Source organism: Perissodus microlepis, chromosome 5 (genome assembly GCF_051167445.1).
Source record: "Perissodus microlepis isolate ML-2025 ecotype Zambia chromosome 5, ASM5116744v1, whole genome shotgun sequence".
Taxonomy (NCBI): Eukaryota; Metazoa; Chordata; class Actinopteri; order Cichliformes; family Cichlidae; genus Perissodus; species Perissodus microlepis.
The window spans coordinates 25,986,897-26,004,187 of record NC_140465.1 but is presented as its reverse complement, the minus strand read 5'-3'; the positions used below and the strand labels follow the sequence as shown (position 1 = coordinate 26,004,187).

Genomic DNA, 17,291 nt, shown 5'->3' with positions numbered 1-17,291 from the left:
ATATAACCTAATGGGCATACTGAAGCGTAACGCTCTTTATTCTCAAACAGCAAGATCTTTTATATTTTTTAGCTGTCTTCAGGCAGCTGGAGAGACACTGGAATATTAAAGAGCCAGTATAGAGGTTTTTACTAACTCATATGCTCAAATGACCGTAATGTAATATCTGCCGGAGGTGAATAAAGTTTTGTTCAATATGAATAACTCAGTAATTACTTTGTCGTCCTGTCTTTAAAACAAAAACAAACCCACAAGAAAGAAGAGTCTCATCTGTTTTAACTGAATTAATTTTCCCAAATTAATCACACAGCTATTCAGTCCAAGATTGTGCGTTTTGATTGGCATTTAATTAAATTGTAATTTTGAACCAAATTATATCATGGTCAAATTATGTGTGATGCCTTGTTTCAGAGTTAGTGAAGGTAAAAAAAAACAAACATAAAAAACTCACTCACTGGATACAAATACCAGAAGCAAATGTTCCATTCTTTTGTACAATGCAATGTTCTCAGGGTTATCTGTGAGAGCTGCTGTTTTAAAAGACAAAAGAGCTTTGAAAGTTTAAATAAAATATCTTATGTGTGATCTTGATATGTGTTTATTCTAGTTTCCAAATGTGCTCCAGGTTAGACCATGCAAAGCAGAGGTACTGTTTTCAGTGGTGGGTGGCCTTATATAACCTGAATAATTTTTTTGCCTCATCAAGCCTGAACAATTTAGGGTGGTCACTGGCCTTTTAAAGCAATAAAAGGGCAATATATTCATGAAACTGAAAAATAATGACTTCATAGATTATCCCCTGCTGATATTTGCAGTATATTTCATGGGTCTTACTTTTGGTGGTAAGTAATAAAAAATGTATCTTGACCTTTGATTTATAGAAGAGAGCAAAAAACAGCTGCTTGTGTTTGCTGTGGTACAATAGCAGTCATTAGGGCTGGTGGCTCCTGCTCATTTTATTTGTGTACAGCCCCCATGTGCAGTGCATACCATCTGATCTGATGTCTCCAAATTACAGCTCTCTCCTGCCCTGGTAAATTTGCTAGAGATAAAAAACAAGAAGTCTATATTGTTTGGCCTTTTCCTTACCCCCTCAAGTTAACAAGTCCTCCCCAACAAAACTTTGGCAGTGGCTGCTGGAATAATGGCAAGATTTTGAAAATAGAAGACAGAAATGAGACAGAGAATGGAACCAAACTAAAAGCAGAGAGTAGAGAGAAGATGAGAAGAGAGGAAAGTAGAGAGGGGAGTTGCAAGGTTATGAAGATAGGGCGACTCAGCAGAAGAGTGGAGCTCATTAATGAGTAATGGGTTCGTGACACTTTGCCCTTGGACACCACAGCGTCTGATGACTTTGTTGTTACTCCAATGCTACAGACACCAACATGAGGCTGAGTGCACATATCTTCTCTATATTTTATGTCTCCATCCATATCTAGATGTAAGTTACAAAGACTTGATCAACTACACATTTTTATATTGGGGTTAAGACTTTGTATAATACTGGATTTAGTATTAGGTTCTTATTGCCTGAGTTGCCTGAGCGTAAGGTTTTAGTTTTACAGTTAAAGTTCACATATTTTTCACAATTTCATTATTTTATTTTGCGCATCTAAAGCTTCTGTCATTCTCGTAGTGTACATTAACACCATCGTCCTTCTGTCTGAAAAACTTTTGCCTCCTTCTTCAGAAAGGCACAGTCTGGTCTGATGCTAGAAGTGCTGCCTTAGAGGTGTCAATTGCTTACAAAATCTGGAGTTCACCCACAAAAGTTTCGCCATGTGCAAGGGGCATTCTTATTTGAGAACAATAGCAAATTAGCCACTAGTTGGTTATTATGCTAGCGTAACAGAAATTAATGTCGATTTGGTAAAGAAGTGAAGCCTAAATTACAAACAGGGCATTTCATCTAATAAAATGTGTTGTTGTTGGGTGAAAATGACTTCCTTCACCTAGTTGTTGGGTGTTATAATTGTGCAAACCTTTTACATGAATGAAAAGAGAAAAAACTACAAATATCTGTAATATCTGTGCCTGCAAATGTAATCATTGAAGTGTGTATTTGAGGTTGTCTTGGTTCTAACAAAAGACTTTCTTTTGCTTTCAGAATCAGTTGCTCCTGCATGTATGTGCACACAGTGTATATCATACTAACAAAAAGATGTCTACAATTCTCTTTCTCCCACTCACTCACTCATACACTCAATGATACACACCCCATCAGCCTTTTCAAGCCTGTGCCCCATGTCCACATCTGTAGTGTTTTCAAGCCAGTACCTCCTGCTATTTGAGCCCAATTAGAAGCTCCCCTCCCCGTGCAGGCTAGTGGGAAGGGCCCCTCCCTTCTTTCCTCCAGCCTCATATCAGTGGCTTCTGTGTTATGACAGCCTCTGACACTAGCCCTGCGTAATTACTGCTGTCTGAAGGAGCAAGATGGCATGGGGAATGAGAGAGAGGGGGAGACAGGTAGCTGAAAGAAGACCGTGGAGGGGGAGAAGTGAGGAGAGGAGGAGGTAGACAGAAATGGACAGGATCAGCAGAGAAAAGGAATAGAAATCGAAGAGGCAGATGAGAAACGGAGTAAAAGAGGGAGAAGAGAAGTAAGAAAAAGACAGAGAGGGAACGAGCAGACGGCTGGCAGACTACCTCCTGTTGTGTTTGTTTTTACATGCTGTGTATTTGTGTGTGTGCGCATGTGTGTGTTTGACTGAGTGACTGAGAGAGTGAGAGAGTTGAGAGCGTGAGTGTGAGTGCGCTGATAGCTGATGACAGAATCTTGTACCAGCAGAGTGGCGTCATGCTGCCATCATTGTTGTTGCCCAGCCAGAGCTGCAACATTACTCTGATAGCAGTCATACAAATAATTCTCCTCAAGGTGATCCTAAAAGTGATCATCAAGGTGTTATATGTTGTTATTCTAAGAATTTGTACTGTATTCTGTGCTTTAACTCACCTGACCGTGTGGATGAATTGTCTGCAGTTGAGGCTTGCCATACTTGCAGTGGCTGTTTTAATGCAGTCCTGGGGTAATCCCTACTGACGGTCATGACCTTTCTACGCGGTCGTCTTTTCATATTAAGTGATCATGAAACCCTTGGTTCTGTAATTTGGCCAAGGGATGCAACAGAATTCAGGGATAAGCCCGAGTTGTTGTATGTTGTTCAGTCACCACATGTTATACACACAGGCTAAATAGTACATATAAACTTCACAGTCTAATGTACAATATAATCAATGAACAGGCTCAGTCTAAAGCAATGTTTACGTACGCTGAGCCCACATTCTTCTCCCTAATTTCTGGAAAAAAATACAAAATAAATAACAAATCAGCAAAAGCATGTACAGTCAAATATGTCTTTGCTTTCATACTTACATTTATTTTCATTTTTACTCTTCTGCACTGAAACAAATGTCTGCAAGAGTCTACATGAAAGGTTTAAACTCCAAAGTTTCAGCTTCTGAACATTACTGAGACTGCACTAAGCTCACAGATAAACAGCTTATCACAGATGTAAAGGTTGGCCAGCAACTGATTCCATTTGAGAGCTAAGAACTTGAGCTAAATACATCTACACCATGGTCTGGCTATTAAAAGCACCATTTTTGAGAAATGTTTTACCAAAAAAATATGCTTGGAGCAACATAGCTCATCTGCACATTTGAGCCTTATAATAAAGCCTATTAAGTATGAATCACATACTTAATAGGCTGTGTGACCATTCTGCAATGGGCTATTTGTGATGTTTTTTTTGGTACTTGAACCTTGAATCACCATTAAAATTATCGAATGTTTTTGTTCCATTTAAAAATTATATAAAATGACTGTCCATGTGATGTCAAATTTTCTATTCTACTCTGTGACAAAATTAACAGAATAAGGTGTTAGGTGATAGATGTGAGCTATGACACATTTTAGTTGCTGAAATATTAACATTTTTCTCAAATTCAGCATACAGACTGCATATTTACATTTTGGAGACTGTAGATAATTATTTACAGCAATGATTAATGAAACAATAAAATATTAAAAACTTTGATGGTGTAGGCTCAAACCTGCTGGACATGGACACGTATGTTAAACAGTGTTTCTGAGAACTTGTCTCTCTCTGTTAGACCTGCAATAGATTGGCCACTTGCTGAATCAGAGATGGGTTTGGCTCATTCGAATTGTAATTGAATAGGAATTTAAGAAAAATGTACGGATCTTTATTTTCCTGTTTTTTTCTTTTGTCAGAACCACTAGAAATGTCCTAGCTCTCACTGAAGATTTGGATCCATTTTATGATCTTTATCAACAAATGGTGTTTGTTACCTTCTTAATTTAAAAAGTAGTTAAAAAAATCATATCACCTTTAACGTCATCTAAATAAATAGTACACTTTTATGCTTTCCAGGATATTGTTCAGCTGCTTGGCAACATCCTTATTATAGAAAATCCAAATACATGCTGTATGTTCTAAATGATTTTGCTTGTTAAAAAAAGTTAACGGTCTCTGCAATTTTATCCTACTTCTGAGTATGTTTACTCCGCTGCAGGCCTCATTTTGTGCCAGCTATGAATGGAAATGAATTCACACATTAATTCTAAGATAGTCATCAAAACGAAAAAAATGTTAACGCCTTTTTAACATAATGATTGCTCCCATGCAACTCTATAAACACAGAGAAAATGGTTTCCATTGAATGCATGAGTCATCAACCACACAGTAGATCTGCTAACATAAAAGCTCTGTTTCTGAAGCAGTTTAACAATTTACAATTTGAATTAACAGCTCAATTCAAAATGAGTAAAAAATAAATCCTGCAGAAATACTAGAAGTTTAATTCATGGTTTCAGTTGTTACGTTGTTACGTTGTTCCATCCCAAGCATTCTAAATTGCTACCACAGTTCAGAGGTCTAGGCTGGTCAACAACCAAACATGTGCGTCATTTTATACTAGGATGATGACCAGAATGACAGAAATATTTATGAGATGCCATTTCAGAGACTGAAAGGTAACAACATTCCACATTTCTCCTAGCCTCTTATGTTATTTATCTTTATCTTATACTTGCCAACTACACGTGACATAATTTTTACCTCTCTTCTGCTCTTGTCTTCTCGTTTTCTTTGTAATATCTCACATTTACCAACCGGCTCTTTTCCATTTAGTCTGTATTCGCTTTCTTTTTTTCTTTTTTTTCAAAAAATTAAAAACTTTCAAGAAGCAGTGCAATCATTCTTATTTGTCCCCATCATCTGCAATTACCTGCTGTTGCTATGTTACAACTAAGTTTAAAAAGAAAAAAAAATCAGTGCCTCCCATTACACTTAATAACTCATATGTGTCCCAGTGCTATAGATAGCTGTTATACAGCCAAGAACAAAATAATTGACACTCAAAAAGAAAAAGAAAAAAAACAATTTCATCATGGTGACATGGATAATGAGGGTGAACAGTGAGTGAGGTGAGAGGTTCTGCTGTTATGATTAATACAGATAATTTCTGAGATTCAAAGATATATTAAAATTCTTATAGATTGTAAAAATAGTCTTGTGATTATCAATTTATTTATTTATAATTTTATTTATTATTATTAGGTTTTTGGGACTTATGGGTCTGGTGTGTTGAACCTTCACTCTAACTTCATAAACTCCTTGAGATGTAACAACTTGTGTTTGTATATGTGCTTGTGCTATTTGAATATGTGATACTTCTCTACCTGGATTTCTTTTAACTCTTTTTAAAACTGTGCCATCTCTGGACACTTACTGTCATTGTCCAAAAAAATGGACATACCTGCAGAAAACAGGAGATGCTGACATGCTAAAGAAGCAGGAAGAACAAAGTTCCATTCTAACAACCGTGACTGATAGAGAAGAGGAGATATAAGTCTCATGGGACACAAAAACAGATACGCTAATAGTAAAGAATTGGAAATAAAAATGTCCTATCAGCAGCCACCCATTGACTAATCCATGGGTGGCTGCTGATGGGATGAAAGTTGGAAATTGATCTGTGCGAGGGCGTCTGATGTTGAAAAACCCAAAACATCTCATGACTTCAGAAACATCACTGGAGATGCATCCCAGCGAGAGCAACTAAGATGTATCTTACACACATTACATGTGAGAAATTGCCAAAGAAATGACTCTGGATCCCACTGTTACCATTAGCGATCTTCAGATAGTCGTGGATAAAATCCAAGCGGTTATAGAAAAAGAGGACGGATTGCGGCTTTTATTGACAAATGGTGCCTGCTGGGTCACATTACTATGAAGAAGTACTGTTGCTGCTTGCACTTTGAACTATTAGCTCTGGATTATGTCCACAATTTCTCTTGATTTTGCTATTCCAGCAACTATTTCAAAGCAGAAGAGAAGTCCAAAGCCATCTTTTTTTCTCATTCGGTGATCACATGTCACTGTTTGCAAATGGTACAGTAGACATTTCATTTGAACAATTTGTTCAACAGCTTTTACAGCTAAAAGGAATCATTGCATAGTACCCGAAAAGGCCTGTGAGACAAATAAATCTGTGTTGCTTGTCATTTGGTAGTAAATGCAATAGCATTTGCTGACAGAGGCAGCAAGTAATGGAAACAGAATTTGTCCCATCATCCTGACTTATGCAAATGATATTTGTCATAAATCTGCACTGGGGAGTTATGCACAAAATGTTACTTTAATACTTTTATGTGTTTGCTTCTGTCATACCCATTCAGATCATCTGAATGGAACTGCTCTGAGACCAAATGAACTAAAGTGGGGGAAAAAAAACATTTGAAATGAAGTGTCGAAATAAAACTATACCAAGGGAACTGAGGATGTTTGGTGTTTCTGGATGACACAATTAAACTTTTTAACTTTAACTATCTTGCTTAGTCAAGATTAACTAAAGGTTATCTACTCAGGTAAAAGACGCCAATGCTGACTATTAACAGGAGACAGGACTTGATCCATCAAGAATTACAAAGAACAGGCAACAGCAGCAGGAAAAGTGCACTTACATTTGTTGTTTGGACTCATAACCTTGGGCCTGGTTAGTTAGTTCCCCCTCCAGTCAGTTAGTTTTTCCGATCTGTGGGTAAATGTAACTTTAGGCCTGTTGTATTTTTGTGCTATCTGATCCCACAGACGATCACACCAGAGTCCGACTGCAGTTGCTGGATGGAGACCCCCACTCTGACTACATCAATGCCAATTATATTGACGTGAGTGTTTACACAACTACACTCGAACACACACACATGCACACATACACTGTAGTGATGATCCAAACAGTGAGTCTTGTGTAGGAAACCCTCTAATGTATTTACAACTTCATCATATGCCAGCTGTAGTATTTGCTCCTGTTGGTAGCTGCTTCTATCACTTGGTTGAAACTTGAGAGACGTCTAACTTGGAAAGCACACCCTTTGCCTCACAAATAGTTATTTTATGTAAGTTTCACTGACATGTCCTCACTGGTTGTAATAGTCTCTTTCTGCGTGGATGCCCTGGATATCAAATAGTATGGATGTCAGTCAGTCAGTCAATAGTATGGATGATGTTATATTCTCAGTTTTAAATCAGATGCAGACACCTGCCTCTGCACACAAACAATATTGCTTGAAATTTGTACCAGTGAATCAGGTCCTTAGTTAAGGTTACCACAGCAGATAAAACCATCAGTGTTGTTTTTTTCCCCCCTTTGGACTCCATTCCTTCACCAACGGGCACATAAAAAAAATTAAAAGGGGGAAAACATACCCCCCTCCTTGTTTACCCTTTCCTCCTTTAATTACATCAGTCATTCCATCACCTCCCACTGTGTGTCCCTCTTATTACCTTTCCTTATCCATCCATCCATCGTTCGTTTTTACTCCCTTCCTCTCTCCTCTGCAGGTATTGTGCTTCACTTATTGATTTAATCTCCTGCTCACAGCTTACTGTTGTAATGGTAGTCTTAATAAATCTGGTACAAAATCAGTCTCACAGACTAGATTGTTTCTTAAGAAGAAAAGAAAAGAATTGAAAAAGTAAAACACATCCCCCCGTGAAGATAACGTCATGCTCACAAAGTGATTCTAATGGCAAAGTGAAAATGATAAATGCTTTTATCTCAACAAGGTTATCCATCTTATAGGGAATCGTGATGGGACAAGAGAGAGAAATAATCGCTGGTTGGAGACCGGTGTCTTTTTATCCAACAGAGGGAAAATTTAGTGACTGGAAAAAAATGAAGGATAAAACATGGAAAAAACTGAACGTGAAGACAAGACAAAGAAGGAGAGTGAGAGATGATGAATGAATGAGAAGATGACTAACAACGAGGAGAAATGAAGTGAAGAAAAGGCAATACAATTGGGAAAAACTGAATGAAAGAATAGTGCAGGAATTTTTTAGTATATTTTGCTTAAAAATGCAAAATGTAACACTTTATCTAACTTTGGGGAGTGAAAAGGAAAACAGCCGAAATAGAAGGAGATGGGTGACGACTGGAAAAAATAGTGAGTAGGAATGAGAATTCTTGGAAAACAATGTGCTAAAAATAGAGGAAATTTGGGTGTTGGATAGGAAAAATAAAGAATATAAAGAGAAAAATGGATATGACAAAAGTGTGGAGATACATATTTTTTTATTGCTTCCTTTTTTCTGTCTCGCAGGGGTACCATAGACCCAGACATTACATCGCCACACAAGGTAATTAAACTGACGTGATAAGTGTGTGTGAGAAGCACTAATGCGTGCTTCCACATTTGTGTAGATACGAATGTGTGCATGTGATCCTATTTGTGTGCGTGCGTGTGTATGCGTGTAGGACCCACCTGGTAAATGTCGTCCTCTCGGACTGGAAGGCTATTACCACAACCTCCTAAATCTAAACTGCCGTATAAAACCCCCCTGACAAATTTAAGACCCCATTACCTCAAACCCCCAAACTACTATCTGGGATTGATGGTGTTCAAATACATGTGTGTGTCTGTATGGGTGTGTTTGTGCAAGTCTGTACTACCAGTGCTGACATTTTTACGTGGCATTGGAATGAACATATGCTTATTTACACACCTATGTCTGTATGCTTGTTTATGTGTATCAAAATGTTTACACTGTGTGTGTGTGTGTTTGTGTGTTTGTCTGTCAGGGCCCATGCAAGAGACAGTGAGGGATTTCTGGAGAATGGTGTGGCAGGAGAATTCGGCCTCAATCGTCATGGTTACAAACCTTGTGGAAGTGGGAAGGGTGAGTTTATCATCCAAGCAGCTCCAAAAATGTGTGTATTAGAAGTAAATAAAGTATATATATATCTCTTTGTGTGTCTATATGTATATATGTATGATCTAGTTATATGTGCTATTGTTTTATCTGGAGCTCTAGGTTTTCTCCAGTCACACTACTGAATTACTTTGCGATGCCATCTAGTAATTTCTAATCAGTATCATCTCTGCCTCTTGATGCCCATGGGGAGATAATCAACACCATGTAAGGCATATTTTAAAACACAATGACAATAAAAACGATCTTTTCCAGGTGAAGTGTGTCCGTTACTGGCCTGATGAGACAGAGGTGTACGGAGACATCAAGGTGACCCTCATAGAGACTGAACCACTGGCGGAATATGTCATACGGACGTTCACTGTTCAAAAGGTAAACAAGTAAACTTTATATTTAATGGCAAGAGTATATTTTTAATTCTTTATTCTATAATCCAGGATTCAAGTATGCCATGGTCAATTCCACTGAGAATGTAATGAAAATGAAAACAATAGTTGTTAAAAAAGTGAGAATTATTCCACATTCAGGACTTCAAATACCAGTTCTACCAGCAGCTTTAATTGGAAATATGAAGATTTAACTTTCCTGCTCTGAAAAAGGGATAAAGCTGTTGATGTCTTTGTCATAGTATTTATCCTGCATTTTAACATTGAGTCATGATGTCACACCAATTTTCTCTGCCCCACAAGGCCTGTGATGGGATTTGAACCCACTCATGCTCTCTAGCAGCGTATTTACACCCCATCCTAGCTTGTATTGCTTCCATATTTTGTAAAGCCCAGACCTAGATTACCATTACAGCCAATATGTGATTGGGGATTTAAGGCGAGTGAGCTCTGTTACTTGTTTGCTTCTCACTGTTTAAGAGGAATCTTGAAAGCATAATCTTGGCACTTGTAATCAGGCAGGAGGGATTTGAGAGGAGAATAGATGATCGACGAATGTAGTTTCATTGTTGTGATGTTGTTCTCCAGGGCTCTGCACACTGAATGCAAAAACTGCAGAAATGCACATTACAACAAGACAGAGGCTGTGATCCAAAATCCTTTATCTTTCGAGTGACTTTCAGTCTTGTTTTTTATTCTCAGTCTCTGTTTGCCTGTTCCATTGTTTTTCCTTTTCTCCTTCATTTTATTTTCTACCTCTTTTTGCTTGTTTGAGTATAGAAAGTATTTACAACACTCAAATCTTGCTTATATAAATATTTTACTTGGGAGTCAAGGGACAGAGGTTGATCTTTAGGTCCGTTACCATTTTAATACTATTTATTTTTTAGAATAGGTACCTATCTTCTACAGTTATTACACTTTATAATACATGTTCCTGACTACTCTTGTGTGTTTTCCATTCGTTTTTCTTCTTTTTATACCTCAGTGTCATTTTTCCTCTATCCTCTATTTCCTTCCCCCCTCAGTCGTGCAAAATCAGCTTATAAAGACAGGTCTTGAAGTGTTTGCTGTCAGCTCATTTAGCAAGCCATTAATCCATACCACCTCTGAGTGCGTGCGCGTGCGTGTTAAAATTCAAAGGAAAGCTGATCTCTAAACGCCTGTCGTTTGACAGTATGCATAAATACTTACAAACACACATCAGACACTTGCTAATTCAAATTCTCCATCTTTAAAATTCAGTGGGTTTTTTCCACTGTGTGTGAGTGTGAAAAACAAAGAGAAAGCAAGACAGAGGGTATGTGGGTCTGTGTAACAACTAAATAGCCTCAGTTGCAGTGAATAATGAGAATAAGAGCTTAATGAAAAGGTTTATTAATGGCACATCCAAAGAGATTAACTGAGCACTGAGGAATAGAGGGTGACTAAGTAAGACTAAAAGAAAATGTGTGCAAATGTGTCCGTGTGAGTGGGAGAGAAAAAGAGCTAAAGATGCAGGATGACAAAAGGTAGCTCATCTTTGAATGTCAGAATGATAGCAGCTGTGAAAGAAAGAAGCAGCATATGTGAGTATAAAACTTTCTGCTCAGCAGCTTAAGCAGCATTCATTTCGTGTGTTGATGTTTTATGTGAAGTTGAAAATTTTGCTATAAGTGAAGCGAACTGTAAAGTAGTTTTACTGTCTCTGTTCTTAACTGTGCAGCCTTGACATTAGCAAGAAAGTTTCCAGAGGTAGTCACAGCTGCAGCTGGAATGAAAGAGTACTACAGATAGTACTGTATGTACACACGTGGATTTTTTATTTTATTTATTTATTTATTTTATCAATTTTTTCAAGCCAACAAGGGCTTGTTCGCCAATGTGCTAACACCCAAAATAAGATTAATGACACTCATGTCAGGAGACCGCAGTAAACTGAAGGCCACAGCAGAGGCCAAACTCAACAGGACTCAAGACTCACAAGACTAAAGTCTAACAAAAAATTGCTTTGAAGACCAGCATACACATATCAGACAGGACATATGAGTCATTTTTCAACTGAAACTATAGTCCAGTATAATGAATTGTAGGCAGTTGACATCTGTGTAGCAGCCGTTCAGAGTGAAAACAGCAGTTTGAAAAAAAAAAAACAAGGGTAGTAAGGGCTTGTACTGGTCTGCGAGATTAAACACAGTCCGGAAATGTTGGCGTAGTACAACAAAGTGTTCTTCCTCAAATGAACGAGAAGATGCTTCTCAAGTGGCTCTCGACAATCAATATTTTGCCCAGAATGTTTTTTTTCCAGCTTCTGCGTAGCTTAGCTGAGAAAAACAGTTTAGGATCGGCACTTCAAATCTGCCAAATAAATTAAATACGTTCTTATTTCTTCCCTATCAGTTATGGTACTTTTTGATCATTTGCCATCCTGTATAACATTAATCAATTTCCAAGTTTTTTTCATGAAAAATAACCCAGTATTTGTAATTAATTTAATTCGAACTTTTTTCTCACCAATATTTTGTTGTTACAGTACTGTACAAAAGTCACTCCTTTTTTCTTGAATTTTGCTTTCAAGGGATCAGACCATGTCATTTTTAAAGTGTCTTGAGCAATAGTTCTCTAGACTTTTCTCAGGCCAGTGCTGTTTCTACACATATTGTTCTTACTACAAGCCTGTTACAACAGCATTTCTTGAGTTGAAAAATTCCAAGGAAGACACAACTTGACAGGCATTTGGCAGGTATTTTGCACCAACAAGGTGATTTCCAAAGACCTGTTAGCTGAAAATTTGAGGAAACTGTACAAGCGTAGGACAAACTGGAAGGCCTAAAAACAATCTTCAGTAGATGAAAAGCATCTAAAATTGGAAAATAGGAGAAATACAGAAGCTTTTAGTTGATTCATTTTCTGTTCGCCAGAGACAAAAGGTTCAAGGTTCAAGGTTCTTTATTTGTCACATGCATAGTTATACAAGTATAACACACAGTGAAATGTAGCCTGACACGCTCCTCGACATGTGCAAAAATGGGGGGGGGGGGTAGAGGAAGAACATTTTATATATATATATATATATATATATATATATATATATATATATAAATAGTATATACATTGGGTGAATGTGCAGTAGTAGCAGCAAGCAGGTGAATTCTGTACATTAATATGAATAGACATCTGACTATTTTACAGAATAGACAATATAAACATATTTAAAATTAAAGGAATTTGGAATGTACATTGTGCCTTGGTTTAGAGTGTCTGGAAGAGAGTCCTGTCTCAGTCAATTATAGATGATGTGAGAGGGCGGGTGTGTGTGTGTTTAGGGCCCGGATGGCTTGGGGATAGAAGCTCCTCTTGAGTCTCTCTGTCCTTGCCCGGATGATGCGGAACCTTCTACCAGATTGCAGAAGTTGGAACAGTTTGTTGCCAGGATGGGACGGGTCCTTCAGTATCTGCGCTGCTCTAGTCCGGCATCTCCTGGTGTAGGTGTCCTGAAGCGGGGGGAGAGCAATCCTGCAGCAGCGTTCTGCTGTACGGATCACTCTCTGGAGAGCTTTTTGGTCCTTCACACAGCTGTTCCCAAACCACGATGTCATGTTCTGTGTGAGGATGCTCTCCACAGCGCCTGTATAGAAAATCCTGAGGATCTTTGGAGAGACCCTGAACTTCCTCAGTTGTCGTAGGTGATATAGGCGCTGCCTAGCCTTTTTGGTCTGGACCTGAATGTGGGCAGCCCATGTCAGGTCTGAGGAGATGTGGACACCAAGATATTTGAAGGACTGCACCCTCTCCGCTGGAGCTCCATTGATGATAATGGGCTTGTAGTCTCTGTGCTGACCCCTTCTGAAGTCCACCACCAGCTCCTTGGTCTTGCCGACTTTCAGCTGGAGGTGGTTGTCCTGGCACCATGATGCCAGATTCTTCACTTCATCCATGTAGGCCGCCTCATCGTTGTTGGAGATGGCACCCAACACCACTGTGTCGTCAGCAAACTTCACAATGGTGTTGGAGCCATGGGTGGCCACACAGTCTGAAGTGTAGAGGGAGTAGAGCAGTGGCGAGAGGACACATCCCTGAGGTGCTCCTGTGTTGATGATGATGCTGTTAGAGACGCATCTACCCACCCTCACCACCTGAGTTCTGCCAGTGAGGAAGTCCAACACCCATGCACATAGACAGCTGTTAAGTCCCAGATCCCTGAGCTTTGCGAACAGTCTGCAGGGGACTATTGTGTTAAACGCTGAACTGTAATCAACAAACAGCTTTCGCACATAGTTACCCTGTTTCTTGTCCACGTGGCTGAGGGTGGTGTGCAGGACGTGGGCGATGGCATCCTCTGTGGATCTGTTGGATCGGTAGGCGAACTGCAGCGGATCTGTGGTGTCTGGGATGGAGGAGGAGATGATGTTCTTCAGCAGCCTCTCAAACACCTTCATTACTACCGAGGTCAGTGCAACTGGCCGGTAATCGTTCAGGGATGAGGGTTTGCTGTTCTTGGGCACAGGGATAATGGTGGATCTTTTGAAGCATGTGGGGACCACAGACTTCGCCAGGGACTCGTTGAAGATGTAAGTGAACACACCTGCTAGCTGGTCAGCACAGCAGCGCAGCAGACGGCCGGTGATGCCGTCTGGCCCCGCCGCTTTCCTTGTGTTCACTCTCCTCAATGCCGCTCAGACGTCATGCTCCGCGATCCTGGTCACCGGTCTCTCGCTGATGACGTCACTGTCCTCGGTATTCAGGCGGTAGATAGCATTAGCCGCCTGGCTAACCTCGAAACGGGCGTAGAACTGATTCAGCTCGTTGGTGAATGCAGAGTCGGCGTTGATCGGCGCAGTGTCCCTGGCTTTGTAGTCCGTAATGGTGCGTAGTCCGTGCCACATACTCCATGTGTCGCCCTGGTGGAAGCGGGACTCCACACGCTCCCGGTACCGGCGTTTGGCATCTCTCACCGCGCGCCGCACGCCGTATGAGGCCGCTTTGTAGGCGCTCATATCGCCAGTGGCGAGACCCGCATTGTAGGAGGCGGTCCTGGCGTTTACTGCAGTGCGGATCGATCTGTCCATCCACGGTTTCTGGTTTGGGAATGTGGTGACCCTCGCAGTGGGGATAATCTCCTCCGCTAGCATATTGACGAAGCATACTGATACTTCCGTAAACTCGTTGATGTCGACTGCGCATGCTCTCAACATGTCCCAGTCGACGTCGTTGAGTGCGTCCTGTAGCGTAGCTTCTGATTGGGCAGTCCACCGTTTTACCTCCCTCGTGGTTACGTCTTCCCTCCGTATGTTTTGTTTATACTGGGGAATGAGGAAGATGGCGTTGTGGTCAGACTTTCCAAAAGCCGGGTGTGAGACAGCTTTGTAGCCCTGCTTGTATGGCGTGTAGCAGTGATCCAAAATTCGATCCCCCCTCGTTGCCATTCAGGGGAGAAAGGGATATTACACAAGAACTGAAAGTTTCACTTTCAGTTTGCAGTGAATGTCTACGACCGTCTGTAAAACACAGTGGAGGCTCTGTCAGAGTTTGGGAGTGCGTTTTAGCCAGTTGTGTTGGAGATTTTATCAAAACTGAGTTATCTGATAAAGTATCCGATTTTAATTTAGAATACAATACTATCACTCTATACAATAGAGTATATGGAAAGCATCTGATTGGCACCAGCTTCATATTTCAGCATGATAACCAACCCAAGCACACAGTCAATGCAGTCAATGCTTACCAGGACAGAAGAACAGATAATGAAACATTATCAGTCATAGACTAGCCTTCCCAGACTTCAACATTATTGAATCAGTGCAGAATAATCTTGACAGAGAATGGAACAAACAGCAGCCAACATCCAAAGAAGAGCTTTGGAATGTTCTTTAAGAAGACTGGAAAACTATTCCTGAACACTACGTCAAGAAATTATTAGAAGCATGCCTAAACGAGTTCAGAAAACGGTGGACATACCGAATACTGACTTTCAAACTTGTTAGAATTATATTAAATCTGTTTTTCCTTATATGCTAGCAAAATATAAAGAAATGATGGCTGAATCAAGACATTTCCACAGTGCTGGTATGTCGCCATGACATTTAACCTCAACTTTTGAGGCTAAACATACAGTCTCTTTTTTATTTTCTATGGAGGGTTTGAAGTGCTGGACTCATATTTAAGTGATTATAAGGAGGACATGACAGCATAAGGGATTGTTGTGGACAACAAATTCCAGTGTCAGGATGAACTCCCCCTTACGGTGATTACAGGCTGTTCCAGATACCAAAACAAATTCTAACAATAAAAGATATGTAAGGATTGTTGATGTCAAATAAACCTTTCTAAAATGTTGTCACACAGATTTATATATGTGTTTCTTACAGAGCAGAGGATTTGCAAAGTATAAACTTGCTAAGACAAGTAACGTGAGTACCAGTGAAACTGAGACTGGATTTAAACGCATTTGAAAATGAGGGATAATTTCAATCCATTAAAACATTTATTTTTTATGTATCTATTGCAAGTTAGGGTTGGAGGAGTAGGGAGAGCTTTTAAAGTGTTCTGAGTTCCTCATCACCAATTTCCAACATTTCAATACCAGTGTTTTATTTTTTTTGTTTTCTTTTCTTTTTTCTTTTCCCCGTCTATGTGTCTCTAGCTCTGTTGGACTGTTGTCTATTGATTTAGAGAAGTAATTTTAACATCACAGGAGTGCAAATCAATGGAAGGTCCAGTTATCAAATCTCCTTGGCGGTCTTCAGTTTTTTTCCTTCTTTCTCACTTCAAGTCTCTGTCACATATGTCGCGTGTCCATGTTTCTCTCCTTGATCTTTTCCTTCCTCCTTTTTTCATCATATTTGTCCTCACTCCTTCCTCAGCCCACCACTTCCTACTCTCTTCCTTAACCTCTGCTCTTTCCCACTCAGTCTCAGGTTCTGAACACCAACCCCACTTCCTATGTTACCCGTGCTTCTCGGGTTATTATCAGATAGTCTGTCACAACAAATAATTCAATACAACCTTGTATATTACAGAGCCAGAATGGAAGACGCAGTTTCATTTCAACTCTATTCTTAGAGAGTAACTGAACTGGGGAGGACGTGACTGAGCCCCGTTTAGTTTAGAATAATATAATAGAATCGATCGGTTTGAATTATTAGAGCAGAAGAGTGCAGTATTATAGAAAAAAACTGAACTGATGGAAGCTGAAGAAAGGATTTAAAAAATACATTTCTATATCCAGTGAGGAGAGATTCAGTTGAACCACCAGGATATGCAGGTCAGAACTCAAAATAGGAAACTTGAGGCAAGATCCCTCTTAGCCTTCTGATTGGCATACACTTTCAAAGTTATACACTGTCAGAATACATTATGCCTTCAGGGGAGTCCTGAAGCTTTAGTATAAGGTGTGTGATTCCCTGGAATCATATTCCTAAATTAAAAAACAAAACAAAAAAACTTTTCACTCGAATTTATATTGATGAAAGAATTGCCGTGTTGGCACTGTAACAATGACACAAACGTTTCATTTCCAATAACTCCTGACTGTAGGATTCCAATGTGTTCTTTGCTCGAGTTGTCATCAGATGATAACATTTCAAAAGAAATGGGCGGAAAAGAGAAAAATGTATAATGCTATTCTGAATTGTTCGGATAGGATTGGCTTCTGTGGATGTGGCCTTACTTTTTGCTTAATACGCAG

The 17,291-nt window shown here is 39.6% G+C and overlaps 1 protein-coding gene across 9 annotated transcripts in view; it reads left to right on the top strand.

Moving 5' to 3' along the window:
• The window catches only part of ptprt (protein tyrosine phosphatase receptor type T), a 313,327-nt gene that overhangs the window by 275,440 nt on the left and 20,596 nt on the right, over positions 1–17,291 (top strand). For 6 of the 9 annotated variants that reach the window (XM_084929066.1, XM_084929064.1, XM_084929063.1 and 3 more), the window contains 4 exons: positions 7,110–7,195; positions 8,630–8,666; positions 9,109–9,206; positions 9,495–9,611. In XM_084929066.1, the coding sequence (XP_084785192.1) occupies positions 7,110–7,195; positions 8,630–8,666; positions 9,109–9,206; positions 9,495–9,611 (338 nt within the window). The remainder of the gene's footprint in view (positions 1–7,109; positions 7,196–8,629; positions 8,667–9,108; positions 9,207–9,494; positions 9,612–17,291) is intronic. The other 3 variants (XM_084929068.1, XM_084929067.1, XM_084929059.1) reach the window with 1 other exon arrangement.